Genomic DNA, 10,892 nt, shown 5'->3' with positions numbered 1-10,892 from the left:
GGGGGGGATACATAGACACTAAAGATGCTTTTGCAAAGTGTCTTAAGTCTTAACTACTACTAGTAGTATCAGCATTCTACTGATCTATTAAGCAGAATGCAGTGCAGCATACTAATATTCTACATATAAGCATTCAGAAGAGGTCTCACATTTGTGAGATTAGAGAATCATTCCTATAACAACATCCTTATCGCCAAAAATTTTGGGCTGGTAATAGATTCTCAACAGACTAGTGAAGTCGGTCACATCTATTCTTTTATGTCATTTTAACAAAATCATCCCTAGCCTGTCAAAAATAAAGAAAAAAAATGTTTTAAAAAATAAAATAGAAAGAATGCCCACTTATTTGTGGTGTATAATCAATATCATAGGCATGGAAAAAGCTACAATTGACATGATGTTGGTGTTCATGATATGATATCTTCCAAATGCCATCTCAAAACTCTAAAAAGGTTAAAGCATCATTCTTTTATAAGTGTCACATAGAAATCACCATATGAACCATAATTACATGATTGCTTAGAACAAAAGCAAAAAAGGGGTTGGTCTTTTCTTTGACAAAAAGAACAAAGAGATCACCTGCTGTTGCTTGGCAACTTGCTCTCTGAGCTTGCTCGCTTGCCTCCGTATACTTTCCATGTAGACTGAAGAAAAACAGGATCTTCAGAAAGAGGAAGCCAAAGTGTTTTTTTTTTTTTTTTTTTCTTGGGTTTAGCTCAACTTTATCATGGAGAAAGATAGAGGAGAAGAATACACTGAAAAAGGAATTTGGTAGTGAAAGTGAATAAAAAACTGTCGGGAGAAAGAGAGAGAATGGTGTCTGTCTATTTGTTTCTTTTTGACTTCCAACTGTAAAAATGCACGTGCCCTCCACACATTTGCTATGGGTATTGTCTTTCACTGTCAGCCTATGCGGCTATGCCGTCCATAAAGTGATGAGTTTATCAGGTTGAGTTTTATAGGATTGAGGTGAATTTGTCACTCCCATTTTACTCCATTTGTTTAAGAGATAACGTCCGTTTGTTAAGAGATTTTTTAGTATCCTACCTTTCGATCAAAAAAAAAAAAAAAGAGATTTTTTAGTTAAAGTTGTTTCATTTTGTGAAAATATTTATGGATGAAAAAATGTGTAAAAATATGTATGGTGGTATTTAAATATTATTATCAAATGGCGCCAATATTTTTTAGAAAATTAGTCATATTTCAAAAAATATTTCCTATAAAACTATCCATATTCCTATATTTGGTAAAAACTTTAACTAAATTGAAAAATAATTTTCTAATTTCACTTATTTAACTTGTTAAGAGATAGAGTTGTTTTCTAAAAATATTTAATGGAAAACTATCTCTAAATATAAGTTATACTTTTTCCATTGACTAAAAATAGTTTTCCTTTGACTTTTCTTTTTTTAATACAACCAAATACTGAAAAATATAGAAAACTATTTTTATGCAAAAAATTTCATCAAAACAAATAAAGCGTAGGTGAGCTCGATACTCAACTTAACCATGTTATGTGACAAAACATTTGGACTCTCTTCTAGTCATTTTTGGGTGGGTAGTGTTTTACACAAATTTCTAAAAAATTGAGAAACCAAATAAGATATTCCAAGAGTAAAAAAACACCGCTAAAATTTTCAACAAAATTCAAATACAATGAGAGAGATTAAATTGTCGATGGACCTTTTGGTGGAGGAAATGTGAGCACATGCTAAATTCTTAGATAAAATAGGTTGATTAAATAATAATAATAATAATAAAAGAGTAAGGTTTGGAATTAAAACAAAAACAAAAACAAAAAATATATATATATATATATATAATTATTGACAGTTTTTTTTAGAAGAAATTATTGACAAAGTTGGTTGGGATTGATGCAACATTATTCTTGTTTAAGTCTATCATTAACATTATTTTTACCATTAACATTATTTCTATTGTACATTAATCACAACAAAATAATATCAACCAGTATATTTTTTTTTTTAACGAAATTTTATAATACAATAATATTATTTTTAAAGTAAAATGCAAAAGCCTCTCGAGATAAAGATTAAAGTACCACCAATTATTTTTTTAAATATCCCATTTGTTCTCTAAGCACAAACTACGCTTAACCCGCTTAAAAGTTTCTCTACTCCTCCAAATACTTTGCTTCCTTCTAACAGCTGAACTGCACATATTTCACAATGATTACATTATGACAATTATGTTGGAAAAATAATAATGAATAAACAATTTTGATACAACAAACAATATTCCAAATAATTTGCATAAATAAGCAATAATAATATAAATTTAAGTAAATATGATCAATCTCACAGTGTTATAAAATCACGCAAAGAGTGTTGTTGTTAAAAGTTGATTCATGCCACCCAAAGTAAAACTTGAAAACTTGGTGCAATTGGTTCTCTTGGCCAAACAATCCTCCAAGATTAGACTATAGCATCGACCTTTTATAATGTATGCACACTTCCACTCATAAAAGTTTTAAGAACAACCTTCTATTGCCATTCCTTAAAAAATAAATATTCTTGTAGAAAAATATGTGAAAGAGAAAGATCATAGAATTGTGTATATCTAAATATAGAGTAGTAAAAAGACCCTTTAAAGAATGTGTTATGACGAGTATTATATAGGCTACTTATGAAGATAATAGTTTATAGTTATTGGTTACTAATAACCCTTAAAAGCCCAACGGCTATATTATCAATTATTGTCTAACGGCTATTTTTCTCATAATTGCCCAATGACTATTTTACTCATAAATTTTCAACGGCTATAAAATAAATAAGAAAAAAGTGTTTGGAACACACACCCACACTAACAAATTATATACACGAGGTTGAAGTTAATAGTAGATATATAAAAATTTTTGTTCCTAAGGAACAACTTGAATATTTTTAAAGTTTTAGTAACACTAGGCCTGTTTGATTTGAGTAGAAAGGGGGTGTATTATGTATTCATTTTCAGGTTTTCGTGAGACCCACTACTAAAAAACTTGTTTGACTTTGTATTTGTATTCAGTTTTAATTTTCAGTATAAAAACAAAAAAAAAAAGATTTAAATACAAAAACTGAATACAACTTTTTGGTATTTTCATTTTCTTGAAAATGAAAACAATTGTATTTTCATAAAAAATAAACCAAATCTGTGGATCCCACTAACATTGACTTGTCCCATCAAAAAACACACACTCTCTCTCAATTGTATTGAATTTTTAATTGAAAAAAAGAAGAAGCAAAAACTAGACCAAAAAATAATGCCAAACATGAAATGAGTTGGATAGAGAAAATTAATACAAGATTTGATAAACAAAAAATGAATTCAGAAAATTAAAAGAAAAAATGAATCCATCCCATTGATAACCAAATAGGGTTAACATTAGAGCATCTTCAACAATTTAGCCAAATTTTCACATGGTTTGGAGAGCAATCAATTTTAGTATTTTGTCTAACTATTTTTTAAATATAATTTTCTTCATTATTACTTTAATCTTTCTTTACTAGTATTATTTTATAGACAAAGTTTAGCTACAAAATTAGTTACAACCTTACTCAATATCTTTTTATTATGAGTGAATTTTGACAAATCCACCGTTAGATTATATATTCTTCTTATATCGACAATACTTACAAAATGTCTATAAAATTAAAAATCAATAACTATGTCATCAATCAATTTTTTAATTTGCAAATTTTTGTAGTTTAAAAGTATGCATAAAATGTAAATTTATAGATCATATAGATATAGTAAATAATATCAAATTAGTACAAAATTTGATACGTGTATTAAAAACATAATTTTTTTTTTTTTTTGATGAGCCGAAAGTTTTATTGACATGCCAAAAGGAACAGAGGCTAACCAGCAACTACAGCAAAAGAGAGTTCAGAATTAATTACATCCATAAAATGGCTAGGAGCATAACCCTAACCAAAACAACCAGATAAATTTTTCCCAAGGCATCAAGAAGCTAAAGCATGGCCTGCTTTGTTTGAATCTCTAGGACTCCACTTGAAGACAAACTGCTAACCACGAAATGCCCACAAAAGGGTATCAGCTGTTATGGATGAAATTCTCCAAGGCACTTCATCAAAGGGGGCTTTGAGAGCATCAATACAAGCTTTGGCATCTCAACCACTACATACTCAAACCCACGATTAACAGCAACATAAGTCGCCAAATTAATGGCTTCAGCTTCTACTTGGATAGGGAGGATGGTTTCCACCCGTTTGGACAAGGAAAAAATCAAATCCCCCCTCCAATCTCTTGCCACAATGGCAATAAATGAATGATCTAACCCCATTGCCGCATCGTAATTTATTTTAACAGCTCCTTGCTCAGGCCTGATCCAAGAATAAAAAGGTCTAGGCAACACTAAGGGGACATCAGTGAGCATAACACGATGTTCAAAGAATTTTTTTAAGACTACTTGGAGTTCTTTCTTTGGGGAGAATTTAATTTCTTTGTGAGTAGCTTGATTTCTAGCAAACCGCAATTGCTCCATCACCAAAGCCCCAAATAAAAGGAACCCCTCCCTGTCTAAAGAGCCATGGAAAGAGACTTGGGGGGATAAAAGAAAATTTATAAACTGACCTTGGCAATCAAACTACATTGCATCTGGTCTACAGCCCCACTCATTACCAGCCCACAAAAATCTTGCAGCATAACAGTAAACAAATAGATGCAAGGAAAATTCAGGTGAGGCATCACATAGGGGACACTTAGGATCCATGGCTGGAAAGAATCTTGTCAATTTTTCCTTGGTTGGAAGAATATCCGAGGCAACTCTCCATAAAAACATCTTTAAGTACTTAATTCAATGAATAGATTTAGCGAAATATATAATAATGTAAAAGATATTGAATAAGATGTGCCCTTAAAATTTATCTGTTTTTCTCTCCTAATATCTCTCCACATAGACTGACTCGATTTCTTCCCAAATCAAACTCAACCCATAGTCCCACACAGACCTGTGAGAGAGAGGAAATCAATCAGCGGCGTGCCTCCATTACCACTATCGTCCTCGCCTTCCTCCGCCACGCTTGTCCACCCCCCACCCTCCACCACTGCCGCTCCACTGCCTAGGTCTAAATCGTCCCTTCCACTCTAACGTCGTTCATCTTTGCTGTTGACTTTGTATTTCTTCTAAGCCTAACCTCTATTTGTCTTTTCTGGGCTGGGACAGAATTTGGCCCAAGTTAGCCATTTCAGGCTTTCATTTGAATCAGAGAGAGAGAGAAAGAGAGAGAGAGAGAATGAATAAAGGCGGAGCAGGTGGAGTGGGTGGAGGCGGAAGTAGGAGCAGCGGTGGCGGAAGTGGACCCACTGCGGCAGCAGCGGCAGCGGCAGCTCAGAAGCAAAAGACATTACTACAAAGAGTCAAAGCCGACATTAGCAGCATCGTTGACAACTTCACCCACCTCGTCAATGTCTCACAGGTATTCAAATATTTGTATTACATTAGTATTTTTTGCTAAGCTTTTCTAACTGGGTTATTAAAATTTTAAGTCTTTGTGGCTCTCATTGGACAAATCTTTTGGATCTTCCATGGAAACCTGTGCTACACTCAAATGTTAAAATTGCTTAATTTATGAATTGAGTTATTACATTTCACCATCAATGAAGTTAACCTAGAATTTGTATCAAAAAATGCTAAGACCATGACAAATTACACAACTTTTGTCACAACTTGAGTGGTTGTGACAAAATTTGTGTAATTTGTTGTGGTTCTAGCATTGTTGATTTGTATCTAGCTTTAAAATGGTTGTTTTGTTTGTCTTGGTTGGTTGCATGCTTATTCTCATCAACACATGCATTGTTTGTATTAGAATAATGGTTAGTGATTAAATTTATCATGCTCTATTGGCTTAAGTTTTTTAGGCTAAATGGGTAGTTTAACACAGTATCAAAGTAGGTAGTCCTAAAGTCTAACCATGTCTCCACTTTACTGTCACATTTCTAGTCCATTTGGATTGAGGGGGGAGGAAGGGGGAGTGGAGGGAAGTAGAATATAGTTGGCCAGAAGTAGGCTAATTTCTGGCTAACTTTTTTCTATTCCCCTCTACTCCCCCTCCTTCCCACTTAATCCAAACAGACTAGGCTCCGCTTGGTATGAGAGAATGGAATGGAAATGAATAAAAAGAATAATTTTAGAATATTCTTCCCTTCTCTTGTCTGGGAGTTTTAAAGGAGGGAATGGAAAGCCCATTCCCTTATTTGGGAGTTTAAGTGGGAGGGAATGGAATGGATAGGAGGGAACACTCATTCCTCTTTATTCCCTTAAAACCTTAAATTTTCATTCCCCTCGAAATTGGAAGGAATGGAAGGGAATGGAATTAGATTTAATGATTTTTTTTACTAAAACTCCAAAATACCCCTATATATTCAACCATTTATTTTAAAATAGAGGTCTAATAGTAATATTGTCGTAAAATGATTCCATTTCATTCCCTCCATGTTACTCCTAAACAGGATTACTTACATTCCATTCATTTTCATTCCTTTCCATTCTTTTATTTTAAAACATTCAATCAAGATTACTTAATTCCATTCCATTCCATTCTTTTCCATTCCTTTCCCTTACTTAAATACATTCCATTCCATTCCATTCTTTTCCATTCCCTTATGATCATCTCATTCCATTCCATTCCATTCCCTTATGAACTCCCAAGCAGAGCCTAAAGGTGGGCTCACAACCAAGAGGGAGTGTTAGGATAATGGTCAAGTGGTTAAATTCGCAATTTCCTATTAGCATAAAGTTTTGGTACTGAGTGGTAGTTTAATAGGTTGAACTGACTAGCCTTATCTTGTGGTTTTCTTCTTACCTGTACTAAGATTTGAACAAATGGTTGTTCCCATCATCCTTATCCTCAGTAGCATAGCTTGTGCCTATCATTGGTATTAACATGTCATTTCTAATGGAAGCTTTTGTTTTGTGTTGAATAGTTGTTTAATAATTAAATATTAAAATTAAGGCGTCCTAGCCATTTTCATAAATCACCTATCTTTATTGTTTAGAGTAAATGTACAAACCATTTGGCAGCTTAATCAATCATATGGGCCATTCTCACCTATTATAGATCCCATATTACCCAATATCAACTTATCCAGTAGGTCACTTGATGAATGAAAGCCTTTGATACTTTAAGATTACAAGGCTGTGTTGCTAGGGGGTGGTGGCAATCAAGAGGGGAAGATTTGGGAAAGAGACATGATGTGAAGTGGGAGAAATAATCTAATTTGGTTGGGCATCTAATTAAGTCCGTTAGGAAATAGATAGGATGAGAATGCTGAGAACTTTAGCAAGGGGGACAGAGAGTGGATTTGAGAATATCAGCAAGAAAGAATTGAGAAAGAAGGTAAGAAAGAAAGAGGGAAAGGGGAGGGAGTGGAATACAATGTTGGTAAAAGCGAGGGGTGCACTTAAGCGCACAGGCCTCTTGGATCATAGGTGCAAAGCGCAAAGCGCAAGTGCGCACCTGATTGAAGTGAAGCGCGCATTTTTAAAATATAATTATTAATGAGAAATGCAACAATCAAATGATCAAATTTTCATATAAATTGAAATAAATTTTTTTATATAATTCATATAACATGTAGATAAGTCCTACTTTTGCAATTTTAACACAAAAATTGCAAGTCAAGTTTTTTTTTTTTTTTTTGGTGGATAAGCTAGATATGAGTACTTCCATGTAATATCCTTTCTTAAATCTCCTATATTCATATTGCCCTATGACTAATTAGTAATATTAGTTAGGGTAAAATACTATTTTAATTCCTAAATTTTAAGAAAAGTTTGTTTTTAATCCCTAAACTTTAAAAAGTTCTTTTTTCATTCTTAAACTTTTGAAAAGTTAATCATTCATCCCTAAACTACTAAAAATGTTTTATTTATATCCTTAAATTTTACTAAAAGTTTGATTTTCAATCCCTAAACTATTGGAAAAAAATTCTTTTTTCATCCCTATTTGTGTCTCTAAACTATTGAAAAAACTCTTTACAGAGTTTAGAGATGAAAAATGAAAATTTTAAAGTTTAGAGATGAAAAAAAAACTTTCATTAAAATTTAGGGACTAAAATAGTATTTTACCCTATTAGTTAATAATTTAATCACTTAATGAGTATAACTCTATAAGAATTAGTCTGCAATGTTCAACATCAACCACTAAAGTAACTAAACAATTACCACATATATTATATCATACTTTTTTTTTTCATGAATGAACTAAGAATACGAGGACATTGCAACATGATAATTGGTACCAAGTAGATATTCAAAAGGGAAAAAAAATAGAATAAGAAGTAGTTAGGTGGGCTACTATTTCAAGGAGAAAAAATAAAAATAGAGAAGAACTGGGAGGTTGTGGGTTGGGTTTTAGGACAAGTTATACTCAAATTTTTTTTTTTTTTTATTAGTAAGTTACACTAAAAATATGCCAATCAATGGTTTATATCAATAATGTCAAGATCCTATAGATTTAATTCAGTTTTGGTTTATTTTTTCTGAAAAATATAAAAAAGTTCCAAATAGCGCGCTTTGAGCTTTTTGAAAAAGTGCAAAAAAGCACGTCTAAAGCACACTTCTTTGAATGAGCCCAGCATTTGAGGCAAAAAGCGTTGGAGCCTTGGGGCTTCAAGCTTTGAGCTTAAGCGCACTTTTAACAATACTGGTGGAATAAAAATCAACAAAACTCAAAATTTCAATTCATTCATCTGCTAAAATATCATATTTAGCTACGATTACTTCCCAACAAATTAAGACCTAAAATTAAAAAGATCCAAGAGCTCTAAAAGAGAACAACAAACATCCCTAATATTCCTCAACCAATCAAACAAAGATCTAAGAACGTATAGTTTCAAGTGAAGCAAGTAGGCATGGGCATTTTCATATTAATTCATTGTATCACTACTGCATTGCCTGCACTTTGCTAAGGAAACAATGGGCTAACTCATTACCAGGGAAATCTTCTTGCTTATTGGTAAAAGGGAAAGAAGCCTTTGCAGATAATCACCTCCCAGCCAGTGCTTGCAAATTTTGAACTTTGGCTTTTTGTGCCAGCTAGTTCATTGCTTTGATTGAGTGAACATAGTTACTGATGTTGTTGTTAACTAGCTCTTGAAGTTGGTATGAAGCTAGAACTTTGTATTTTGATGTTTTGTTACATTTGGTGGGTGCCACCTTGTCTCTGGGATCAGTGAGGATCATTTATGGCTTGTTTGGAAGTTTAGAGAGGGAGGAGAGTAGAGGGGAGTAGAGGGAAGGGGAGTAGTGAGGAGGAGAGTAGAGGAGAATGATTCACCTCCACCTTATTTGGATGTTTTTAAAATTAGTAAGGGGGAAGGGAGTAATTAGCCCTTCCCCTTGTGTAATTTTGTTAATATAATAAGGGTAAATTAGGTAATTTACTTAGTCAATAGTTTATGTACTCTACTCCCCCTCCAAATCTCTCCAATTTGGGGGAATTAAAATTGGGGGCCTAGAGGGAGTCCAAACCCCTCCAAACTCCTCCAAACCCCTCTCCATCATTCTTTAAAAAGCTTCCAAATAAGGTAATTGCATTACTCTCCCTCCCTCTACTCTACTCGCCCTCCTTTTTTAAACATCCAAACATGCCATTAGTCTCTAGAAGGGAAGGGAACCTTATACCTACTAATTGCTATCAATGAATTATAATTTTTTAATCTCTAGAATGGAAGGGAGCCTTATTCCCTATAATTGCCAAGGTGTAAAATCAGGAAAGGGAGCTATAGGGGCATAAGGCCTTTTCAAATTTTGGGAAGTGCTCCTTAACAAACTTGCCTTTTAAAATGTGAAAATTAAACGAACAATTAAAAACCCATCCAAATTTACCAGAGTTGAGTAGTTTAGATCTAGAACCCGCTTGTTTAATTGTTTTTTCTAAGGAAGTCACCTGAGCTTTTGGTTTATGTTTTAATTATTACTGAAAATTTTAACATATATATTCTTAGAAGTTTTGTTTAATGTGATTATTTTCATGGAACCTTGCTTAATGTAGGTGAATGATCTTCCTGTCAGAAATTCACAAGAAGCTTTCATGATGGAGATGCGTGCAGCTAGAATGGTAAGAACGGTTACAGCTCTCTCTCACTCATGCGAGCATGCACAAGAATGTAGACATGTATATATAGTTTAAAATTGAAATCTCATTCATCTATTTTTAGATTTAGATCTTCGAAAGATTGTTGTGATGCAAAAGGAAAGTTTGGGATGCAGTTTGTGAGTTTCTTTTTAAGGTATGCAGTTTGTGGATTTAAAAGTTTAGATTTTTTTTAAATTTATTATTATTATTTTTACTGTTAAGACTATCTAAGCCTTAGTCTATTTTAGTTACTGAACACCAACATCTTCAATTATAGGTTCAGACAGCTGACTCTCTACTTAAGTTGGTATCAGAGCTTAAGCAAACCGCAATCTTCTCTGGATTTGCATCCCTTAATGACCATGTGGAGCAAAGAACAGTTGAGTTTAATCAACAGGCAGAGAAGGCAGACCACATGTTGGCAAGAATTGGAGAGGAGGCAGCTGCCAGCCTCAAGGAGCTTGAATTGCATTATTTTTCTTCGGCAGAGAGGGCTAGTGATATTCCGCAGTTGTGAATGGGTGGCATAAGAGAAGCATGCTAATCACCATTTGATTCTACTCTTAAAGTACTGCGATTTCTAGTTCTACTTTAGTTTACCAATTTGATCCGATCAGTTTTTAATCATTTGAAAAAACAAATGTAGCCTTACATGTGTTTTCTATCAATGTAACATAATTCATGTTGGTTTGGATGCTTTGAGCCAATTTTTTTTTAAAGAGTTAGTTAGGTTTTTATTTTTTATTTTTATCCAGTTGAGTTAATTAAAACTTACATATGATAGTTTAT

The 10,892-nt window shown here is 33.2% G+C and overlaps 1 protein-coding gene and 1 long non-coding RNA gene across 2 annotated transcripts; one reads left to right on the top strand and one right to left on the bottom strand.

Moving 5' to 3' along the window:
- Positions 1-211: 211 nt before the first annotated feature.
- Positions 212-873, bottom strand: LOC136071143 (uncharacterized). Its single transcript, XR_010632455.1, has 2 exons — positions 580-873; positions 212-286 (listed from the first exon to the last, which is right to left on the bottom strand). It is a non-coding gene; the product is annotated as an uncharacterized LOC136071143 (long non-coding RNA).
- Positions 874-5,258: 4,385 nt separating this feature from the next.
- LOC112026461 (mediator of RNA polymerase II transcription subunit 22b) lies at positions 5,259-10,706 on the top strand. Its single transcript, XM_024059150.2, has 3 exons — positions 5,259-5,441; positions 10,020-10,085; positions 10,381-10,706. The coding sequence occupies exons 1-3, from the start codon at positions 5,259-5,261 to the stop codon at positions 10,618-10,620; spliced, it is 489 nt and encodes a 162-aa protein (XP_023914918.2). The 3' UTR covers positions 10,621-10,706.
- Positions 10,707-10,892: the final 186 nt, after the last annotated feature.

This window comes from Quercus suber, unplaced genomic scaffold (assembly GCF_002906115.3).
Source record: "Quercus suber isolate HL8 unplaced genomic scaffold, Cork oak 2.0 scaffold_288, whole genome shotgun sequence".
In the NCBI taxonomy this organism is placed as follows: domain Eukaryota; kingdom Viridiplantae; phylum Streptophyta; class Magnoliopsida; order Fagales; family Fagaceae; genus Quercus; species Quercus suber.
Note: the sequence above shows the minus strand (reverse complement) of the source record. Positions and strands in the feature narration are given on the sequence as shown.